Below are 10398 nucleotides of genomic sequence, written 5' to 3'. Positions count from 1 at the left end.
TCCCCTCCCCTCCTCTTTTCTTGATGGAGTTTCACTCTTGTCACCCAGGCTGGAGTGCAATGGCACGATCTCGGCTCACTGCAATCTCTGCCTCCTGGGATCAAGTGATTCTCCTGCCTCAGCCTCTGGAGTAGCTGGGATTACAGGCACCCGCCACCACTCCCAGCTAATTTTTGTATTTTTACTGGAGACGAGGTTTCACCATGTTGACCAGGCTGGTTTTAAACTCCTGACCTCAGGTGATCCACCCACCTGGGCCTCCCAAAGTGCTGTGATTAGAAGCGTGAGTCACCGCACCTGGACTTACTTTTTCAATCTGACTCTGACGTAACAAGAAAATAAAAATATTTTACCCCAAAACATGTTTCTTGCCATATCTTAAAATGGCCCTGCAAAGCCGACCTTTGTGGGGGAAACGGCATCTGTAAAAAATCTCTATTAACAGGCCAGACTCAGTCACTCACACCTGTAATCTCAGCACTTTGGGAGGCCGAGGCGGGTGGATCACATGAGGTCAGGAGTTCTAGACCAGCTTGGCTAACATGGCGAAACCCTGTCTCTACTAAAAAAATATAAAAATTAGCTGGACGTGGTGGCACGCATCTGTAATCCCAGCTACTCGGGAGGCTGAGGCAGGAGAATCGCTTGAACCTGGGAGGTGGAGGTTGCAGTGAGCTGAGATGGTGCCACCGCACTCAAGCCTGGGCTACAAGAGCAAAGCTCCGTCTCAAAAAAATAAAATTCTGTATTAACATAGCTAGATCTGTTTCTTTCAGGCCCTCCCAATGCTGAAGAGATTAAAAGTCTAGCACCTTTTAAAGAACTGAATAGGAAACATTTGTCATCTGTTGTCTCTAAGGGTAGCCACTATAAGGCTTCAAAGGAACCTTGGTCTCCACAATCTTTTATCTGAACCTGAACCTTTCTATTGATCCCAGGCCTTTAGACAAACTCAACCAATTGTCAACCAGAAATGTTTAAATTTACCTATAGCCTGGAAGCCCCCCACTTTGAGTTGTCCCACCTTTCTGAACCAAACCCAATGCATTTCTTAAATATAGTTGAGTGATGTCTCATGCCTTCCTAAAATATATAAAACAAGGCACGGTGGCTCAGGCCTGTAATCCCAACACTTTGGGAGGCTGAGGTGGGTGGATCACCTGAGGTCAGGAGTTTGAGACCAGCCTGGCCAACATGGCGAAACCCTGTCTCTACTAAAAATACAAAAAATTAGCCAGGCGTGGTGGTGAGTGCCTGTAGTCCCAGCTACTCGAGAGACTGAGGCAGGAGAATCGCTTGAACCCGGGAGGCGGAGGTTGCAGTGAGCCAAGATCGTGCCACTATACTCCGGCCTGGGCAACAGGGTGAGACTGTGTCAAAAAAACAAAAACAATAATTAGCCAGGTGTGGTGATGTGCTGTAGTCCCAGCTACTCGCCAGGCTGAGGCAGGAGAATCTCTTTAACCCGGGAGGCAGAGGTTGCAGTGAGCCAAGATCGGGCCACTGCACTCCAGCCTGAGAGACAAAGTGAGATTCCATTTCAAAAAAAAAAAAAAAAAGTTTATATGTATATAAGACCAAGCTGTACCCCAAGCACCTAGGGCACATGTTCTCAGGACCTCCTGAGGTCAGTGTCACAGGCCATGGTCACTCGTACATATTTGGCTCAGAATCTCTAAAAATATTTTACAGAGTTTGACTACTTTCCTCAACACAGGTCAGCCTCCTGAGTAGCTGGTACCACAGGTACATGCCACCAACCATACCCAGCTAATTTTTGTATAGTTCGTAAAGACGGGAGTCTCCCTGTGTTGCTCAGGCTGGTCTTGAATGCCTGGGCTCAAGGGATCCTCCCATCTTGGCCTCCCAAAGTGCTGGGATTACAGGCATGAGCCACGGTGCCTGACCTTTCACTATTTATTGATAATGCCATAATATTCATATGATTATCTCTTCCTTTCTTTTTTGTTTTTGTTTTTATTTTTTCCTATTGTAACTATTTATGGTAAATTATTGACATTGAGATTACTAAAATAAAAAGTGTATTGAATTATCTTTGATTTCTAACCCTCTTACTCCTTCCCTAGTCACTGAATTACCAAGTGTTGTTGATTCTTTGATAATGTATCTGCCCTTAGTCTCTTACTTTCCAATGCCCCTGTTTCAGCCAATTCTGTCCCTTCATGCCAGTATTATCGCAGTATTTTTTCCCTAACTAGTTTCCACAGTCTCTGGTGTTTTTTTTTTTTTTTCCAAATCACCCTTTTATTATGCTAGATTAAATACTCTAAAACACTGCTTTGTATAAAGGATTCATTCATTTATTCAAAGCCCTAAGACAATACTTCGCATAAAGGATTCGTTCATTTGACAAATATTTGTTGAGTGCATGCCATGTGCCAGATATTAAACTCTTTAACTGGTATTCAAGGTCTGAACATTCCAGCTCAGCCTGACTGGTCTGTTTGTCGTTGCCTAAAAATGCTATCTGCATTCCCATGCGTGAGTTTTTGTTTGAGAACAAACTGTTTCTAATCTACTCTGTCTCCCTTTTTGTTTAGTTTGACTCTTCCTTCAAAGCCCAGCTCTAGTCTCAGTCCTCCCTCCAGGAAGCCTCCCAGTTTTTTTTTTCTTTGGTTTTTATTCTTGTCACAGCTGGGCAAAAATATCCTTAGTAGTTCTCTTTTACTCACCCAATAAAGTCCAAAGTTCTTGACCTTGTTTTTAAGGCTTTCTGTGATTACCCCATTTTTCATTTCCAGGCTTCCTATTCCCTAACATGAACTGTCTCATTCACCTGAACCTCTCTACTTTCTGTTCCCTACTCACGCCCATTCCCACATCCATGCCTCTCTTTGCTCAAGTTTGAGCCCCTTTGCTCATGATTTTTCTTTCTTCCATCCCCTCCACCAGTCAAATCACTCATTGCCTTTAACAACTTTTTTTTTTTTGGAGACAGAGTCTTGCTCTGTCACCCAGGCTGGAGTGTGATGGTACAGTCTTGGCTCACTGCAACCTCCACCTCCTCAGCTCAAGTGATTCTCCTGCCTCAGCCTCTGGAGTAGCTGGGATTACTGATGCCCAGCCACCATGCCTGGCTATTTTTTGTATTTTAGTAGAGACAGTGTTGGCCAGGCTGGTCTCGAGCTCCTGACCTCAGGTGATTGCCTGCCTCTGCCTCCCGCAGTGCTGGGAGTACAGGAGTGAGCCACTGCGCCTAGACTTTTTTGTTTTAATATATTAATGAAATTTGCATTTTGAGCAAAAAACCAATTCATGTAAAAATATATAATTCATGTAGGAGGCCCTAGACTTTTATTTTAAAAGTCTTTTTTTCCTTTTTCTTTTCTTTTTTTTTTTTTTTTGAGAAACATTCTCACTCTGTTGCCCAAGCTGGAGTGCAGTGGCACGATATCGGCTCACTGCAGCCTCCACCTCCTGGGCTCAAGCAGTTCTTATGCCTCAGCGTCCCCAGTAGCTGGGATTACAAATGTGCTACCACACCCAGCTAATTTTTTTATTTTTATTTATTTTACTCGTTTTTACTTTTTGAGATGGAGTCTTTCTCTGTCACCCAGATTGGAGTACAGTGGTGCGATCTCTGCTCACTGCAACCTCTGCCTCCCGGGTTCAAGCGATTCTCCTGCCAAGTAGCTGGGATTACAGGTGCCTGCCACCACGCCTGGCTATTTTTTGTATTTTTGTAGAAACGGGGTTTCACCATGTTGGCCAGGCTGGTCTCGAACTCCTGATCTCAAGTAATCCACCCGCCTCGGCCTCCCAGTACTGGGATTACAGGCATGAGCCACCATGCCCAGTCTAATTTTTTTATTTTTTTGAGACGGAATCTTGCTCTGTCACCCAGGCTTGAGTGCAATGGCATGATCTCAACTCACTGCAACCCTGCTTCCCAGGTTCAAGCAATTCTCGTGCCTCAGCCTCCCAAGTAGCTGAGACTACAGGCACCTGCCACCACACCCAGCTAATTTTTGTGTTTTTAATGGAGATGGGGTTTCACCATGTTGGCCAGGCTGGTCTCGAACTCCTGATCTTAAGTGATCCACCCGCCTCAGCTTCCCAAAGTGCTGGGATTACAGGTGTGCACCACCACGCCTGGTCTCCAGTTTCGTTTTTTTTTTTTTTTCACATGGAGTCTCACTCTGTCGCAAGATTGGAGTGCAGTGGCGCAATCTCGGCTCACTACAACCTCCAACCCCCTGTTTCAAGCGATTGTCCTGCTTCCACCTCCTGAGTAGCTGGGATTACAGGTGGATGCCACCATGCCTGGCTAATTTTTTTTTTTTTTTTTTTTATATTTATGTAGAGACAAGGTTTTGTATGTAGAGACAGGGTTTCACAGTGTTGCCCAGGCTGGTTTCGAACTCCTAAGTTCAGGCAATCCACCTGCCTCAGCCTCCCAAAGTGCTGGGATTACGGGTGTGAGCCACCGTGCCTTGCCAATCTTTGTATTTTTAGTAGAGGCGGGGTTTTGCCATGTTGGCCAGGCTGTGTGATCCGCCCACTTCAGCCTCCCAAATTGCTGGGATTACAGGTGTGAACTGCCGCACCTGGCCTTAAAAATCTTTTTTCCTTTATTTTTACAAAAGTAATACTTAAAATAAGAGAGCTACAACAAAACATATGTATATAAAGAAGTTAAATTTCTCTCTTAAGGTAACCAGCATTAACAGTTTGATATGTGTCCTTGCACACCTTTTTCTTTGTCCCTCTACACAGACTACATGTCTTTAAGTGTTGCCCCTTACTCCAACAAGAATAGTACCATACTAGCTGGGTGCGGTGGCTCACACCTGTAATCTCAGGACTTTGGGAGGCCGAGGCAGGCAGATCACCTGCCGTTGGGAGTTGGAGACTAGCCTGACCAATACGGAGAAACCCCGCCTCTACTAAAAATACAAAATAGCCAGGAGTTGTGGTACATGCCTGTAATCCCAGCTACTCAGGAGGCTGAGGCAGGAGAATCGCTTGAACCTGGGAGGAGGTTGCAGTGAGCCGAGATTGCACCATTGCACTCCAGCCTGGGCAACAAGAGCAAAACGCCATCTCAAAAAAAAAAAAATAAATAAAATAGTACCCTATGTATACCAGTGATTCTCAGAGTGTGATTCAGGACCCTTGAGGGTGTCCCTAAGACTCTTTTGGAAGGTCTGCAAGCAAAATTATTCTTATAATCATGCTAAGATTTCTTTGTCTTTTTCACGGGGTTGACTTTGTATCAATGGTCAAAACCATTTGTATCAATGGTTTGTGAAACTGCTGGCCCTGCAAGCATGCATTTGTCAGGGCAGTGGCACCAAGCTATATTAATCATTGTGTTCTTCACTGCCACACACTTGCTGTGAATGCCAGTTTCACCTAAGGATATCATTGATGATGCAATAAAAATGATTAATTGTATTAAGCCCAACCCTTGAATATATATTTTTTTAATGTTCTCTGTGACTCATGGGATGTAAGCATGAAACATTTCTGCTGCATACCGAAGTAGGATAGTTGTCTGAATTGCAAGCTGAGCAAACTTTATTCTCATGGAACTGTATTTTTTACTTGAAAAAAAAAAACCACTGACAAACTATGGTAATTCAGACCTGACTATCCAATGATCATTTTCCTGAAAATAAAGGAAAACAACTGGTAGTTTTTCTCACCAATGATAAAATTCAAACACTTAAGTGAAAATTAGAATTTTGGAAAACTTATTTACTTTATATATATATATATATATTTTATATATATATATATTTAATTGAGATGGAGTCTCGCTCTGTCACACAGAGTGTGACGAGGCTGGAGTGCAGTGGCGCAATCTTTGCTGACTGCAACCTCCGCCTCCTGGGTTCCAGCAGTTCTCCCTGCCTCAGCCTCCTGAGTAGCTGGGATTACAGGCGCCCGCCACCACGCCCAGCTAATTTTTGTACTTTTAGTAGAGACAGAGTTTTGTCATGTAAGCCAGGCTGCTCTGGAGCTCCTGACCTCAGGTGATCTGCCCACCTCAGCCTCTCAAAGTGTTGGGATTACAGGCATGAGCTACTGTGCCCTGCCAAGAATTTTTGGAAAACTTATAGCTCCCATTCTGAGCTTGATAGCTCCCATGTACTTATACTATAGTGATGAGATTAATGAATATGATCTCTTTTAAATATTGTATAATGGCAGGGTGTGGTGGCTCACGCCTGTAATCCCAGCATTTTGAGAGGCTGAGGTGGGCAGATCACGAGGTCAGGAGATCGAGACCATCCTGGCTAACACGGTGAAACCCCGACTCTACTAAAAATACAAAAAATTAGCCAGGCGTGGTGGCGTAAGTCTGTAGTCCCAGCTGCTGGGGAGGCTGAGGCAAGGGAATGGCGTGAACCCGGGAGGCGGAGCTTGCAGTGAGCTGAGACCGCGCCATTGCATGCCAGCCTAGGCGACAGAGCAAGACTCCATCTCAAAAATGGGCGGGCGCGGTGGCTCACACCTGTAATCCCAGCACTTTGGGAGGCTGAGGCAGGTGGACCATGAGGTCAGGAGATCGAGACCATCCTGGCTAACATGGTGAAACCCCGTCTCTACTAAAAATACAAAAAAAAAAAAAGCCAGGGGTAGTGGCGGGCGCCTGTAGTCCCAGCTACTCGGGAGGCTGAGGCAGGAGAATGGCATGAACCCAGGAGGCAGAGCTTGCAGTGAGCCAAGATTGTGCCACTGCACTCAAGCCTGGGTGACAGAGCGAGACTCCATCTCAAAAAAAAAAAAAAAAAAAGAGAAAAATAAATAAATAAATAAATATTGTATGATGATACACATATTACAAAATAACAGTGTAAAGGGGGTCCTGAAATAAAAAAAAGTTAGAGGACCACTACTCCACATGTTATCCTGCAGCTTGCTTTTTCACTTAGCATATCATGAACACTAGTCAATGTCAGAACATTTATTTTATTTTTTTTGAGACTCTGCAACCTCTGCCTCCCAGGTTCAAGCGATTCTTGTGCCTCAGCCTCCCCAATAGCTGGGATTACAGGCGTGTGCCATCATACCCGGCTAATTTTTGTATTTTTAGTAGACAGGGTTTCACCATGCTGGCCAGGCTGGTCTCGAACTCCTGACCTCAGGGGATCTGCCAGCCTCTGTCTCCCAAAGTGCTGTCTAATTATTCATTTATTGATGGCCATTTAAATTGCTTTCAGCGTTTTGCTAATTTTTTCTTTCCCTTTTTTTTTTTTTTTTTTGAGATGGAATCTCGCTCTGTTGCCCAGGCTGGAGTGCAGTGGCGCAATCTCGACTCACTGCAACCTCTGCCTCCTGGGTTCAAGCGATTCTCCTGCCTCAGCCTCCTGAGTAGCTGGGACTACAGGCGCGCTGTAGCATGCCCAGCTAATTTTTTTTGTATTTTAGTAGAGACAGGGTTTCACTATGTTGGTCAGGCTGGTCTCGAACTCCTGACCTTGTGATTCACCCCCTGGCTTGGCCTCCCCAAAGTGCTGGGATTACAGGCATGAGCCACTGTACCTGGCCAGCTTTTTGCTAATTTAAATCATGCATCAACGAATACCCTTTAAAGGCCGGGCACAGTGGCTCATGCCTATAATCCCAGCAATTTGGGAGGCTAAGGTGGGTGGATCACCTGAGGTCAGGAGTTCGAGATTAGCCTAGCTGACGTGGCAAAATCCATCTCTACTAATGATACAAAAATTAGCCGGATGTGGTGGCAGGGGCTTGTAATCCCAGATACTCAGGAGGCTGAGGCAGGAGAATCGATTGAATCTGGGAGGTGGAGGTTGCGGTGAGCTGAGATTGCACCACTGCACTCCAGCCTGGGTGAGAGTGTGAAACTCCATCTCAAAACAAAACAAAACAAAAACCAAATACCGTTTATATCCTTGTGTACTGGTGTGTATATATCTATGGTATGAATTCTTAAAAGTTGACCTATTTTTTTAAGGTCCATATAAATAAAATTTCTCCTTCTTTACAACATCTGCTCTTGTCATTTCTCCTCTCTATGGTTTTTGCGTCTTTTTAGCCTCTTGTTCGTTTACCGCCTTCCATGTTCCCATGCTATTGCTTTGGTTTTTTAACAAAATTCTTCCTCTGTGCCTATCTTGTCTTACCTACTAAATTATGCAAATAGAATCTTCTTGAGGGCAAGGATAGTTTGTTGTACAGTGTATTGGCATTCAGTAAATAAATAATGAGAGAGGGGTTGAGTGTTGGTATGAGAAAAGGAGCCTTAATGGTTGCATTTGGATGAATGGGTGCTGAGAGATGGTGTGTACATTTATACATTCTTGTCTCATCTTGTAAAATGTTTGAAAATAAGAGTAATTTTCAACTTAATTTTTCGTATTTTAGGCAAGTATATCGCCTCAACACAGCGACCTGACGGGACCTGGCGCAAGCAGCGGAGGGTGAAAGAAGGATATGTGCCCCAGGAGGAGGTCCCAGTGTACGTGGTTAGGCTTGAGTAGGAGTTTTCTGATGGGGTCCCTACAGAAGGATAGAATATCTTTATGCCTTCAAGTTCAGGGAGGACTCTCCTAAGCCCCAGGGAAATGGAAGGACAGGCAACTGTCAGAAAGGAGAGGAAGGGTCTGGGATTCAGGGATGAGTGAGGGTTACAGATCACTAGTCCTATACTTTTGACCTCTGTTCATTAGAACCTCCAGAGCTCTAAAGCTCTTCTAGGGACTTTGCTGCATCTTTCCTGCAGAGCAGAGGAAAGCTGGGGAGGGACCATAAAGAGAGAAAGGTGGCCGTCGGGCCCGGTGGCCTACATCTGTAATCCGAGCACTTTGGGAGGCCCAGGCGGGTGGATTACCTGAGGTCAGTAGTTCAAGAACAGCCTCGCCAATGTGGCGAAACCCCATCTCTACTAAAAATACAAAATTACAAAATACAAAAATCAGCCAGGTGTGGTGGCACGAGCCTGTAGTCCCAGCTCCTCAGGAGGCTGAGGCAGGAGAATCTCTTGAACCCGGGAAGTGGGAGGTTGCAGTGAGCCCAGATTGCGCCACTGCACTCCATCCTGGGCAACTAAGCAAGACTCCATCTCAAAAAACAAACAAAAAACTCCACAAAAACAGCAACAAAAAAAGGAAGCAAGAATGTAATGAGGATGAAGTGTTTGGAAGTTTAAGAAAAGGGATCAAAAAGTTAGTGATTCTCTGAAACTCTTGACATCCTTTGTTTCCTGCAGATATGAAAACAAGTATGTGAAGTTTTTCAAGAGTAAACCAGAATTGCCCCCAGGGTTAAGCCCTGAGGCCACTGCTCCTGTCACCCCATCCAGGCCTGAAGGTGGTGAACCAGGCCTCTCCAAGACAGCCAAACGCAACCTGAAGCGAAAGGAGAAGAGGCGGCAGCAGCAAGAGAAAGGAGAGGCAGAGGCCTTGAGCAGGACTCTTGATAAGGTGTCCCTGGAAGAGACAGCCCAACCCCCCAATGCTCCACAGGGTTCCCGGGCAGCCCCCACAGCTGCATCTGACCAGCCTGACTCAGCTGCCACCACTGAGAAAGCCAAGAAGATAAAGAACCTAAAGAAGAAGCTCCGGCAGGTGGAAGAGCTGCAGCAGCGGATCCAGGCTGGGGAAGTAAGCCAGCCCAGCAAAGAGCAGCTGGAAAAGCTAGCAAGGAGGAGGGCGCTAGAAGAGGAGTTAGAGGACTTGGAGTTAGGCCTCTGAGGCCTTTGGGGAATCGGGAATGGACTGCAGAACAAACCATGGGGCTCTCTGGGGTCCGGGGGAATATGGGCAACAGCAGTCAGGAGGGGTACCCCTATACTGGCTTACTTCCACCTCTTGCGGCCCAGCTCTGTCCTCCAGAGCCTAGCATCTCCCTCAATCCTTCCCTTTTCTTCCCAACTTCTACTTTTTGGACTTTCCCCCTCCCATTCCCAGTGTTCAAAATCTCAGTGACTACCCCAGGTACCTTTGCTGCTGATTTGGGTGTCTTGTTTTAAAAGAAAATCAGGTGGGTGGGAATCTCTTGGAGAACTGGGGCTGAGGGTAGAGGGAGTATGCCCAAGTCTTGGAGTCTTGGTTCCTGTTCGCGGTGTTTATGGGTTATTTCCCTCTCCATCCCTCATCTTTTTTTTTTTTTTTTTTTTTTTTAAAAAAAAAAAACAAAAATGAGAAAAAACACAAGTAGACCCGTCTCTCTTTGCCTCCTTATTTTCAGCTCCTAGTAGATGCTGGATCTCTTAAGAGTTTGGCACAGGGGCCGGGCGCGGTGGCTCAAGCCTGTAATCCCAGCACTTTGGGAGGCCGAGGCGGGTGGATCATGAGGTCAGGAGATCGAGACCATCCTGGCTAACATGGTGAAACCCCGTCTCTACTAAAAATACAAAAAAACTAGCCGGGCGTGGTGGCGGGCACCTGTAGTCTCAGCTACTTGGGA

At 45.7% G+C, this 10398-nt stretch overlaps 1 protein-coding gene across 2 annotated transcripts in view; it reads left to right on the top strand.

The window, feature by feature from the left end:
- Nucleotides 1–10156, top strand: part of PYM1 (PYM homolog 1, exon junction complex associated factor) — a 28472-nt gene extending 18316 nt beyond the window's left edge. For both annotated transcript variants that reach the window (XM_025400845.1, XM_025400846.1), the window contains exons 2-3: nucleotides 8356–8449; nucleotides 9200–10156. In XM_025400845.1, the coding sequence (XP_025256630.1) occupies nucleotides 8356–8449; nucleotides 9200–9683 (578 nt within the window). In that variant the 3' untranslated portion in view covers nucleotides 9684–10156. The remainder of the gene's footprint in view (nucleotides 1–8355; nucleotides 8450–9199) is intronic.
- The last annotated feature ends 242 nt before the right edge of the window (nucleotides 10157–10398 follow it).

Source organism: Theropithecus gelada, chromosome 11 (genome assembly GCF_003255815.1).
Source record: "Theropithecus gelada isolate Dixy chromosome 11, Tgel_1.0, whole genome shotgun sequence".
Lineage (NCBI taxonomy): Eukaryota > Metazoa > Chordata > Mammalia > Primates > Cercopithecidae > Theropithecus > Theropithecus gelada.
Note: the sequence above shows the minus strand (reverse complement) of the source record. Positions and strands in the feature narration are given on the sequence as shown.